Consider the following 13,276-nt stretch of genomic DNA (forward strand, 5'->3'; position numbering starts at 1 on the left):
CTCTCCCTTACATTGTGCATAGCAATCCGTGAGAAGGCCTTCCTCATTGCTTCACTCACACTAGACTCCCTTGCCAAAAGAAGGTTTGCCTGCTTCCTTCTGTCTCTCCATTTATTTAGGAGACAAATCAAGATGTTATAACTTCACCATTTTGTTGGAATTAACGCTTCATGGTGTTGTTATATGTTTCTGATGTTATTGTTTTGCTTTTACTATAGTTTGACGTATTAACCTTGTTTTATTGTGAACTTTTTGATTACTAGGAGGCAGTTATAAAGGCACATAATGAATGAGAACTTAATCCTCACTTCATTAAGATAGATACAGACTTACTCTGCCTGTTTTTCTTCAGATGATATGACTAAGGTTACCCTTTGTGGCTTGCATGCTGGTTTCATGTGCACTTAGTTTCTTGTTTTTGGAATTTCTCCCTTCTACCCAATTCTGATTTCATTTACACAGGTTTTGTGAATCACCAACAAGTGACCTGGAAATGCGAGGCGGTCGGGGCAGAGGAAAACGAGCAAGGACTGCAGCAGCTGTAACCACACCTGTGACTGACATTAGCTTTACAGAGTCCAGAGGGCTACAGAATAAAAATAGAGGTGGTGCCAATGGAAAAGGGAGACGGGGCAGCCTTAATTCTAGCGGCCGCAGGACACCTCCTAACTGTGCCATGGAGGACATCAAAGTTAGCCCCTTGTCCACCAATAAGAGGAAAAATAAGCCACCCATGGAGCTAGACTTAAACTCCAGTTCAGAGGACAATAAATGTGGAAAGCGTGTTCGCACCAATTCTAGAAGCACTCCAACCACTCCCCAGGGGAAGCCAGAGACTACTTTTTTGGACCAAGGCTGTTCTTCTCCAGTGTTGATTGATTGCCCCCACCCCAACTGCAACAAAAAATACAAGCACATTAATGGGTTGAGGTATCATCAGGCTCATGCACATTTGGATCCAGAAAATAAACTGGAATTTGAGCCTGACAGTGAAGACAAAATCTCAGATTTTGAGGAAACGCTCGGTAACGTGGCACTTGAATGCAATGAGCCAAGCACAAATTTATCACATTTTGATCAGCTGAAGGCACCTACGTCTCCTTGTTCCCTCAGTACTCCTGGGACGCCCAAAGGGAAAAGGGAGCAGACTAACAGTGGTAGAAATTCTGGGAAAAAGAGAGGCTTAAGCAGTGAACTGAACAGCCTTCCAGTCATTTCTAACATGACAGTGACTTTGGAGAACTGTGCAGTGACAGAAAGCAGTTTGGCCACTGAGATGCCCAAACTAGAGGCTGAAGGATTAATAGACAAGAAGAACATAGGTGAGAAAGATAAAGGCAAAAAAGCCGGTAACTGTAAAGTAGATAAAAACCTTTCCAAGCTTAAAACTGCCAGACCCATTGCACCAGCTCCAGCTCCAACACCACCTCAATTAATAGCTATACCCACGGCAGCCTTTACAACCACCACCACCGGTTCAATGCCGGGATTGCCCTCACTAACAACTACAGTTGTACAGGCTACACCAAAGAGCCCTCCACTAAAGCCTATTCAACCAAAGCCAACAATTATGGGGGAGCCAAGCATTGTAAACCCTGCTCTCACATTACTCAAAGACAAAAAGAAAAAGGAGAAGAGAAAGCTGAAGGACAAAGAGAGCAAAGAGAGTGGAAGTCCTAAAATGGATTTGAAGCTGGGAAAGCTAGAGGATGCAAAGGGGTCTGGGAAAGAGATTGCTGGGCATTTTTTAAAGGAGCATCTTAGCAAAAATGAAGTGTTAGCTAATGGACTGTCAGAATCTCAAGAGAGCAGGATGGCGAGCATTAAAGCTGAAGCTGATAAGGTTTACACTTTCACAGACAATGCACCCAGCCCTTCTATAGGGAGTGCCTCCAGAATGGAATGCAGCACTTTGGTGAATGGACAGCCTTCAATGGTGCCACTGCATGTGTTGACACAGAACGGTACAGAGGGTGCTGCTGCTAAAACCAACAGTCCTGCTTACTCTGATATCTCTGACGCTGCAGATGATGGTGGCTCTGACAGCAGGTCAGAGGGTATGAGGTCAAAGGCCAGCTCCCCTTCAGATATTATTTCTAATAAAGACAGTGTTGTAAAAGGGCATTCCTCAACCCCAGTACAACCAGCACAAGTAAAAGAGCCCCATTCTCCTTATTACCATGGCTACGATCCTTATTATTCTCCAAGTTACATGCACTCTGGACAGGCTAGCACCCCTGCAGCTGGGAACAGCAATAACACGCAAGGAATGAAGATAAAAAAAGAAACAGAGGAGGAAGCTGAAAAGAAAGACAAGATTGAGCCAACAGAGCCCAAAAAAAGTGAATCTAACTCTACCAACTTGCAGCCTCAGCACCAATCAGTAATAACTCAGAGGCACCCTGCACTTGCCCAGTCACTTTACTATGGCCAATATGCTTATGGACTTTATATGGACCAAAAGTCCTTAATGGCCTCTAACCCAGCTTACAGGCAGCAGTATGAAAAATATTACGAGGACCAGAGATTGGCCGAACAGAAAATGACACAGAGCGGAAGAGAATGTGAAAGGAAAAGTGAGCTCCCTCTTAAGGACCTGGGAAAAGATGACAAGTTAAAAAACATCCCCTCAGCTACTATCTCAAAAGCGCCTTCTACACCGGAGGCCAGTAAGAACAACACTAAAATAGGGACAGCAGTCCCTAATAAAGCTGAGGAAACAAGCAAATCACAGATTCTGTCAAATCATCAGCCACAGATTCAGTCAGATAGTTTTAAAGCAAAGCAAATGGAAAACCACCAACTCATAAAAGAAGCTGTGGAAATGAAATCTGTCATGGATTCTATGAAGCAGACAGGTGTAGATCCCACTACAAGGTTCAAACAGGTGAGACTATGGGGTCGAGGAACAATTGTTCATGCCTAAATAATTTAAAACGGGTTTAGCCTGCATTCTTACCCACATTTACCTGGATGTAAGTCCCTTTGATCACAATGGGATAGAGCTGTGCTGCTGGTGTATTTTTCTTTGCTATAAGAGTTATCATTTTGCTATTGTTTCCTAGCTTTGTTTTACCTCAATGTCAGGATTGCAGCAAACACTACAGGATAACCTCAAGCACAATCTTCTATGACAGAGTCCTATGTTAAAAGAGTAATATATTATTGAACTTTTGTATTGCATTCACTCTGACGTGTCAGCAATGACCTGCCTGATCTGCTGGTAGCTGTTTTACTCACCTTCAGTGACTAGACAAATAGCAAACTGGAAACCCGGCACTATGCACAGTCTCTTTAGAGCAAAACTAAATCCAGTTATCCCTGTACTTCAGCTAAATCAGTGGTTCTCAAACTTATTTGGCCTACCGCCCCCATTCCAGGAAAAATATTACTCAGCGCCCCCTGGAAAGGCATGGCTCCTGCTCAAGAGGGTGGGGTTGAGCCTCTCCCCTAATCCAAGATGCAGGGCAGGGAGGGGGAGGGGAGGTGGGCGGAGCCACAAATGGGTGGCCAGGACTGGGATGGGCAGAGCTATGAGCTCTGAGGCAGGGCTGAGCTTCTATCCCTGTCCTGTGGCGCCTGCCAGGACACAGGGTGGGGCTAGAGGAGGGAGCAGGAGTACCTGATGCGGCTGAATCTCTATACCCTGCCCCCGTGTTCTAACAAGCGCCTCAGCAGAGGTATACAGAGGCTCAGTCCTGTCTCGCGCTCTGGGGAAGAGGCTCCGCCCCCACCCCTAGCCCTGCCCTTTTGTCCTAAAAGGCCTCTCAGGAGAGGCTTAGCCCTGTCTCAGGCTCTTGGAAGGAGGCCCTCCGCCTTTCCCTAGCTCTGCCCTCTTGTGTCCCAACAAGCGCCTCAGGAGAGGTATAGATTCTCAGCCCTGTCTCAGGCTCTTGGGAAGAAGCCACGCCCACTCCTCTAGCCCTGCCCCTGTGACCTAACAGGCGCCTCAGGGGCTCAGCCCTGTCTCTGGCACTTGGGAAGAGGCCCCTCCCCTCCCCTGGCCCCACCTCCGTCTCCTAATAGATGCCGTCACCGCCCCCCTGGATCGCTGCAGCACCCACCAGGGGGCAGTAGCGCCTACTTTGGGAATCACTGAGTTTAATCAATCACACCATTTTGGGAACATGACTTGTATAATTAGAGAAAAGCTTTTTGCCTTCCCAGTGTTATAATTATTTAGGTCTTTAGATTTTCCTTTTTAAAAATCGGGCATGTATTTCCATAGTACACCCCACTACACTCAACAGGGGAAAGTTTTTGTTCATGGCTAGTTATTCAGCAGGTGACTGGGGACTTTCTGGCCTGAAGAATTGTGAAACTACAGCAGGTCTGGGTTAAAAGAGGGAACTGAGTCCGTTCATATTGGAAGGCTAAACAGGAGGAGGAGCCACACACCTAAATTACTATGTCATCTACTCTACCAAAAGTCTGCAGTACTGGACTTTATCATCCATCTTCAAATGCATTCTTTTCTTGTATGCAATGAGAACATTTCTGTTTTCTTAGACACATTTCTTCTGAACCTGTAGGGAAGCTTGTGTGGCTTTAACTCTTTGTCTTGTATGTTAAATTAAAACTGGCTCCATGAATGCTCGTTTATTACTACAACATTGCATGCATGATAGTTCCACTGAATCAAATTATGTTTATTGGGTAGGGGTTTATAGTTTGCACCAAGTCTGTTAAGGAAAGCTTCATACTTTTTACAGAGGCACATATTAAGACATGTATCTCAAAATGTCTACAAATCTCATTTAAGAAGGGCTGTTTGAACAGCTACTTTACTCCTGATGAAATAATGAAACATAAGAATTTGGTCCATTATTAATATTACAGTGATCTAATCTCCAAGGAGTGCCCTGTTTTCTCTCTCTCCTTCTATGGTTCATCTGTAGCAGAAATGTTCTTATGCATTTGATACTGAACTGTGAAGATAATCACAATGGCATTCTTGTCCCAGCTTGTTATTGTTAATGGCCATCAGGTTGACTTTGACATATAACGACTCCGCCCCTTCTTCCGAGTCCTCCACGTTTCTGGCGTGGCCCAGCTGGAGAGGCGGCAGATACAGGAACCTAGCTGCCTCTTCTAGGCTCCTGCCACCACTGCCGCCCGCCCTCACTCTCTCGCCCACCTACCCTCCCTCCCTCGCTCGCTTACTCACCAGGTGGAGCGATGTTTCTTCTTCCCTGGCTGCAGGAGCAGAGGCAGCCAGAGCAACATGTCAGGCCCAAAGCAAGGGGGCAGCCCTGAGGAGGAGAAGTAGCAATGGGGATGGATAAATAAATAAATAATTTCCCCGCAAAAGAGCGAGTCAGCGAAAAGCGAATCGTGAAGTAGCGAGGGAACACTGAACTCCTATTTTATTTCTTACCTGCCTCTCCTTGTGGCTCAAGTTGGGTTACAACATTGCTAAAACACAATAATAAACATTACATATGATATACATATAAAAACCTATTTCTATGAAATACATATGTTAAAATACACAGAACAAGAGTTAAAATAAATTAACACAAGAAATGAGTTTAAAATTTATAGTTAAAACTGACTGGGTAGTCCTGGTGAGTGAGATAAGTCTTCACGTGTGTTTTAAATTCTGACAGTTCATTTAGCTGTCGGAGCTCTTTTGGCAAGTCATTCCACAGTCTTGGCATGGCCTATGAAAAGTCCTCTGGGTGACGGCTCCAGTTGAGTTCAGGCTGCCTGAAGTAGATGCCTCCCAGAGGGCCTAAATGTTCAGGGCGAATTGTATGGGAGAAGGCAATCCTGTAGGTAATCTGGAACCAAACCATGTAGGGCTTTAAAGGTCAAAAACATCACTTTGTACTTTGCCCAGAAACTAATTGGCAGTCAGTGGAGTGACTGTAGTATTGGTGTAATAGGCTCACTCTTGGGTGTTCCTGTAACTAGTCTGGCTGCCGTGTTTTGAACCAGCTTGAGGTTCCGAACTTGGTACAGACATAGCTCAATGTAAAGCGCATTGTAGAAGTCCAACCTTGAAGTTTCCATAGGCTATCACTCGTGGCGGAGTATGATTGCCTTCCAAGCGTATAGTCTTAGTAGTGGGTCCATAGGTTTCCCAGTGAGGACAGCAATTTCCAGGTGGCCTCTCAGCCTCTTCCCATTTCTATGTAGTAACACTGAGGTCTTTGTACTGTCCACTTCCCAAATAGCAATAATAATAATAATAATAATAATAATAATAATAATAATAATAATAATAATAATATACTTTATTTATATTCTGCTCTATCTCCCTGAGGGGACTCGGAGCAGATTACAGAACACATATATGGCAAACATTCAATGCCATTATACAGTTGACAAGGACAGACAATATATAGACAGAGGTAAAGGCTTTATATTATGGCCCATGAAGTTAGGGAAATACGTACAGGGACCTATTTTCTTGAACAACTCCCTGTGCCATGTCGACTAGTTTCAAAAAACAAGATAAAGATGGTAGCTGGAAAAGCACACATCCTAAAGCCTATTTTAATATACAAAAATATTGATACAGTTCTTTCATCTTAGCCAGGCTTTTTAAACCTAGCTGGTACATCTTTATTTTTTGTTTGTTTAGTATTAGTTTACTGACATCTATTTTAAATTTTGCCCAATGGGCACAGACTAAGATGAATCTAATCAATTGTGCCTCTAACATGGAGCATATTTTAAATCATTATTTGGATAAAATTAATCAACTTGCAGTCATATATTTCACAAACATAACAAAATATACAGTTACATCTACTAAATTGCATATAGCAACTTTCCTTTACAAAACAGTAAACTAAGGATGCACTCCGACTGATAGAAACAGATTTTATTTCCTGTTCTTTCCAATTTTATACTAGGTTAATATAAGCCAATCCTGGGAAGTGGTATAAAAGTGTCTTATCATACCAGGATCTGACAGAAAATGTTCTGAAATAAAAACATGTATATGTATCTACAAAATAGAATTAGAAAGAACAGGAACAAAATCTGGAACTTTATGGTATTTTTAACGTGTCTGGATGTATTCTAAGTTCAGGTTTGAATTTTTAAAGTGTTATCCGAATTTCAGTTTTTCACCAAATAGTATTTTTCAGGTTCAAAAATTTCAAAAATTATTTTTCTAGTGCTGACCACTTGTTACTCAAAACTGCACTGCAAAGCAAAGTGCTTTGGCAACTGATAAATTTCAGAAGTATGTGACATAGCAGTGGCCCCTATTTCCCATCCAGTGAGGGCTAGGGATGAAGTAGCTCCAAGGTTGTGCCCCCCTCACTTTTTTCAGCTCCCTCTTCTGCTCATCCTTAGTAACTGTGGACACCTTTCTTTTATATGATGAATTTAAAATGAACAATTTTTTTTCTTCCCCTCTCATACTAGGACCCAGATACAAGAACGTGGCATCATTATGTATATCAGCCAAAATATCTTGATCAGCAGAAACCAGAGGAACTGGAACGAGAAAAGAAGTTAAAAGAAGATAGCCCCAGAAAAACACCTAATAAGGAAGCCTCCTTCCCCAACCTTCCTGTCTCATTAAACAGCATTAAAGAAGAGCCTAAGGAGATGAAACGTTCTGATTCGCAGCCGTTGGAGGAGAACAAGATAAAAAATGATGATCGAAAGACTCCTGTAAATTGGAAGGAGTCACGGGGTTCCAGGGTGGCCGTTTCCTCTCCAATGACTCAGCATCAATCATATATACAGTACTTGCACGCCTATCCTTACCCACAGATGTATGACCCTAATCATCCTGCATACCGTGCTGTCTCTCCTGTTCTCATGCACAGCTATCCAGGTACATAATGGAAGTGGGAAGACAGGCATCAGTGAGGGAGAGGCTGATCTATTTTGACACTCACTATTAGCAGCAAAAGAAAATTAGAAGTGTCACAGATGAAATTTGTTATGTAAAGTTCCAAGAGTGAAAGAGATTTAACACGAGTTACTTTTTATGAACTATCAACATTCCCAGATAAAGTTTCCACTTTTGGTGACATTCTGGTATGGTCATTACACTGACAGATAGTTTATTGCCTATAAAATATTTTAAGCACATACTGTCAGAACCATTATATTTACTATTCCTTTCACTTAAGAAGACCCATAAACATTAGAAATGGCTGTAAGCTCAAGCCTCTTTATAACTTGCCATTCATTAGTTTGAATTAGCTAAGGGTGGAAAGTTGGATTGCTTGCATAAAACATTTGTAATCTGAATTGGATGTATTTGGTATTACTTCCTCCTCCCCTCCCCCATGTTCACAGTTACTTAATTTGGCATTTATTGTTCTCTTACTGTTTATTTGCAGGGGCCTATCTCTCACCAGGATTTCATTATCCTGTTTATGGGAAGATGTCTGGGAGAGAAGAAGTGGAAAAAGTCAGTACCAGCCCTAGCATCAATGTAAAATCAACCACTGAATCTAAAGCACTGGATTTATTACAGCAGCATGCCAACCAGTATCGCAGCAAGTCTCCCATTGTAAGACATCTCTTGTGGCTTTAGAACTGCATAAATTGGGAAAATCGGGGTGGGGGCGGGGTATCTTCAGTGGCAACATATACTTTTAAAACAGAGCAGGGGATTGCAGTACTATATGTATTAATATCTCTGCTTGCTTGTAATGGCTTGCAGTATGTGATTACAGAGCATGATTACAGTACATGTGCGTTGTCATCAAGTAAAGTGGTTCAGGGGGCAGCATCCACCAGAGGAGTGGTTTCTTCTCTAGTTCTTCTTGAGGGTAAACAGTGATTGAAAGTTACAGTAAATCCCAGAACTGATAAATATGTGGGATTTAGTTTAGCTCATAATATCTATGCTGACAAAGCACCCCTGATTGGGATATAAAGGTATAAAGATAGCTGATGCTGTCTACTGCAGTGCGTCAAGAACTTATTTTAGATTTAATAATAAGATGAGTTTGGTTTCATTACTGATTTGAGAAAACAAGGTTACAGGTTTAGTTTTAAATCTCTGTGACCCACATTCATTTACTAGTCCCAGCTGAAGTTGACCCATTTAATCAGTGAAATAAGTGATCACTTTTCAACTTTTCATTGATTCTGTGAGTCTCTGGTTAGGACTAGCAATAAGATCTAAGGTTGCATTGGTTTTGTATGATCTCTTGTGTTTTTCTTTTATGAGTATTCAAGTTAACTTGACAAGACAGTGCAGTATAGAATCTTAAGTCACCTAAAAGCATAGCATATCAGAACAAGGAACACAATAATCTACTCTGAAAATTTGAGCTTTGCAGCCTTTAAATTTTAATTGCTGAAACAAAGGCCGTTCTTTCTTCCCTTCAATTAAAATTAGGGTGGTTGCCAAGTGAATGCTGATTTTGTTCCCAGAATAAATTGCAGTTTCCCTACAGCAAGTTGACATAGGCTGCCAATGGTTCAGGCCAGACATCAATTGAATATAAAATAGGTTGGAGCCATAAGGTTTATGAGAAATATAATACTTTAGAGTAGTTACATGAGTCCCACATGGGAGCTAGAGCGGTATATAAATAAAGTTTTGGTGTTGTGGTGGTGGTTGTTGTTGTTGTTGATGCATGATACTGAAAAATCCTTCAGTTATTGTTACAAAGCACCACGCCTCATAATAAATGAAATCTGCTCCACTATAAAAGTATAGTGCTTAAATACCCTAAAGGCACCTGATCCTGTCTTGATCTGGGAAGCCTAAGATGAGCCAGCTCCAGTTAGTGCTTGGATGAGAGTCCACCAGTGTGTACCTGCTATTGTGGGCTGTATTTCAGAGGAAAGAATTGGCAAATGCAAACCTGAGTAATCCTTGCCCAAGAAAACCCTATGAAATTCACAGGGTCACCATATTTCGACAGGTGACTTGAAGGCACATACATACACATAAAAGTATCCTTTTATATCAGAGATAAAACTGAACGCCACAAAGGTTTTTCTAGATCCTTTAATATGATAATGTTTCACACACTTTTGTTATCAGCCTGTGGAGAAATCTACAGCGGAGCGTGAGAGAGAGGCAGAGAGGGAGCGAGATCGTCATTCTCCTTTTAGCCAGCGGCATCTTCATACACATCACCACACTCACGTTGGAATGGGCTATCCACTAATTCCAGGTCAATATGACCCATTTCAAGGTGAGCAGCAACTTCCATTTTTAGAACTATCGAAATGATTGAATTCGTTTTGTGAACTCGGTATAAAGTGATTAAGTTTTCCTATTTCTGCATGAGAGCATCTTTTTTTTAAAAAAAATCCTTTTTGTTATTCTGTGTGATGTCCTGTGAAAGCCTATCAGGAGTATTTAAAAGTAAATTTCTGACTTTCATTTAATTGGTGAAAACTTAGCTGAATGTTTTTTTGAAGTGAATTATTTTCTATTAATTACTTTTTGCTGACAGTATTAACATATATTAAATAAGCCTGTTTTAAAAATCATTTCTGGAGCAGTTGTCTGTAAAACCTACCAGTCAGCACCTTTCTTCTAGCTCCAGAATCAGGACTGTTTTTACTGGTCACATATGAATGAAGGTGCAGATTAATTCACAGTAAAATAGCACAAAGGTGCTTTTGCCCATCTTCCCCTGTATTCTAGGAATATTAAACGGAGATTTTTCTCACAAGCTGAAAAGAACTGCTAGAGTATTTGTAGCTTTAATAACATTAATTCATTACATTCACTCAGTGCCTTAGCAGTTCCTTTTCTTTCTCAGGTAGAAGTCTTGGCTGTTTCAGAATGCAATTCAACGTGCCCATATGCCTTATGGGATCCATTATGTGCATTCAAAAGGAAAAATGTTAAAATGATAGCTATTATGAAAGTATTATGTTCCGAGTAGCTGCCACGTCATTGCTGTAACTCACTGTGACTTTTGATTCTTGTTGTTTCCTGGTGCCTATTATTTCTACTGAGCTTCCTATTCAAGAATTCATACAAGCCATTTAGCACCATGCGGTGTGGTACTTGGAAAAGAATACAATCAGGCAGAATGCCTTCTTCCCTTATAAAATGCCTATTAGATGGAATCGAAAGAAGGCATGCTGGTTAGAGCAAGGAGACGAGTGTTTTTTTTTCCCTCCTCCGGCTTGCTTACAATAATTATGCATGCCTTCTGCACAGAGTACAGTGGCGCTGTTGTGATTCATGTCTTGTTGAAACTAGAGTCTGTACCTATTGCTGGCTCTAGTGAAGACCAGCAAACTGAGAAAATGCATCCACTAAGATATACTGTTTCCCCTTTCCTCCAGGGCTGACCTCTGCCGCCCTTGTTGCCACTCAGCAGGTGGCTGCTCAGGCATCTGCATCTGGTATGTTTCCTGCACAAAGAAGGTAATATCCTGGAAAATCCACACATTATTCTCAGGCAGACCTTGTAATAGGGAAGGGTGGGAAAAGCAATTTGCAGAATGAAGGTCTTCGCAGATTTTTGTCTTTATAAGGCAAATGCTTTGTTTTGGTTAATAGCAACATTATTCTATTCACGATCGCATTTTCCTCTGAGTTGTTACCATAGCATAGATAATTAATTGCAGGAGGCAACCACGTTCCCCTGAAATATTTGTACATATCTTGCCCATCATGTCAAAGCAAGCAGTTTAGAACCCCACAAAATAAGGCTTTTGAGCTGTTTTAGTGTGTATCGTATATGCTTTTTTGTAATCCATACATGTGTCTTTTTCTGACATCTATGTATACTTGTACGAAACCACATATTAGAAAATAAGGACAGCACTTTCTATAACATTCACATAACATGTGATATCTATTTCTTCATAAATAATGCATGAGCTTTTTTAAACAGGATTACTTTTTGACCTTTCAAAGGAAATGGAAACCTTATATATAATTAAATGTAAGGTTAATTCAAGTCCTTCAAATATTGTTACAACATAACTCATTTTCATGTTTTTCCACTTGCTGCCCTTCATTTTAGTGAAATGGTTGACAGATGACTGAAAAAATGTTGCTCTAAAACCAATTTTCTGCTTTCTGTTGTTTTTCAGAGAATGATAAATATGGAAATGTACATCATCATGTGACTGGATCACGTGAAAAGAGCGCTTTATTACAGACATCAGTTCCATGGTGTTAATTTTGAAATGCCTTAATGGCAGGCAAAAACCAGTCATTTCATTTTTGTAAATTGCAGATTTTTATCACAGAGTAACAAATGTTGCTGTATTTAGACTTCTGTTTTATATATATATATGCTTATATATATATAAATATACATATATATATATATTCTTTACTTTTTTGTATTGTTAATCAGGCTCTCACAAAGAGTCTGCTGCTAAGTTGTAAACCACAAAGTAAATGAAAAGAAGTGTATTTGTCTTGTTTAGAAAGCGTTAACCATAAAAAGGTTGTTTGTTCCTTTTTCCTTCAGTTTGCTTTTCCTAAATTGTAAATAACTAATGTTATGTATCTGTGTGCCTGAATCTTGCATACTCTTCTAATATTGCCCACAACCCTCAATAGAGGCTTACTGTGATGATGACAATGACACTTTGGTACAATTTAGATGTCTGTTTGGTGGCTCCTATTAAGATGCATCAGTGTAAAATGTTACTGTATTAACTGTTTCATTGTAATTGTGTATTGTGAAGAATATACATTTGGAAGGCATGGGCTTGCCAGTACCACAAAAACTGTGTTGTACATAATGTACAGATTTTAAATGGGGAAATAATGAGCATCTGTGAATAATGAATTGTCCTTTTTATAATCTTGAATGGCAAATAACCCAATAGCCTGCATACCAGAAGACATCTGTGATTGTTCTATTACTTGAATAGTCCTGCAGTCTTTTTTTTAATGTTTACAATTATCCCGTTTTAGAAGAGAGACTTTAATGCCATTGCCTGGTTACTTGTTTTATGCTGTAATCTAGTTTATTTTATGTAAAATGTATATTGAATGCTTTCATTTTTATACCTGCCTTAAATAATTTGGCAATCAGAATTAAAAAGAAGCTGTTTTTGTACTTTTTTGTTGTTACATTATTCATTTAGACATCATTGGGCATGGGACACCATATCAAATTCCCATAAGAGTTCTTGAACTGCAGTGGAAACAGAGAATTTCAGTATACCTATAAGGTGAAAGTGTAAGCCTCATTTTTTTTCTTTCTTTGAGTAAAATGTAATAGAAAACTACTGACTATGGACCTTAACTATGACTTAAACTACCTCTAAAAAGTGCTCTTTCAATCGGGATCAGACAGTGCCTTTCCATGACATTACTTCCTTTCCGTGGGCATGCCATCTGATCCTGTTT

At 40.4% G+C, this 13,276-nt stretch overlaps 1 protein-coding gene across 4 annotated transcripts in view; it reads left to right on the forward strand.

Moving 5' to 3' along the window:
• znf608 (zinc finger protein 608) overlaps positions 1-12,983 on the forward strand; it is a 183,236-nt gene extending 170,253 nt beyond the window's left edge. For 3 of the 4 annotated variants that reach the window (XM_008114070.3, XM_008114072.3, XM_008114069.3), the window contains exons 5-10: positions 463-2,887; positions 7,384-7,801; positions 8,316-8,488; positions 9,980-10,133; positions 11,245-11,326; positions 12,001-12,983. In XM_008114070.3, coding sequence (XP_008112277.2) covers positions 463-2,887; positions 7,384-7,801; positions 8,316-8,488; positions 9,980-10,133; positions 11,245-11,326; positions 12,001-12,007 — 3,259 coding nt within the window. In that variant the 3' untranslated portion in view covers positions 12,008-12,983. Of the gene's footprint in view, positions 1-462; positions 2,888-7,383; positions 7,802-8,315; positions 8,489-9,979; positions 10,134-11,244; positions 11,331-12,000 lie in introns of those variants that run through there. The other variant, XM_003222980.4, reaches the window with a different exon arrangement.
• The last annotated feature ends 293 nt before the right edge of the window (positions 12,984-13,276 follow it).

Source organism: Anolis carolinensis, chromosome 2, assembly GCF_035594765.1.
Source record: "Anolis carolinensis isolate JA03-04 chromosome 2, rAnoCar3.1.pri, whole genome shotgun sequence".
Lineage (NCBI taxonomy): Eukaryota > Metazoa > Chordata > Lepidosauria > Squamata > Dactyloidae > Anolis > Anolis carolinensis.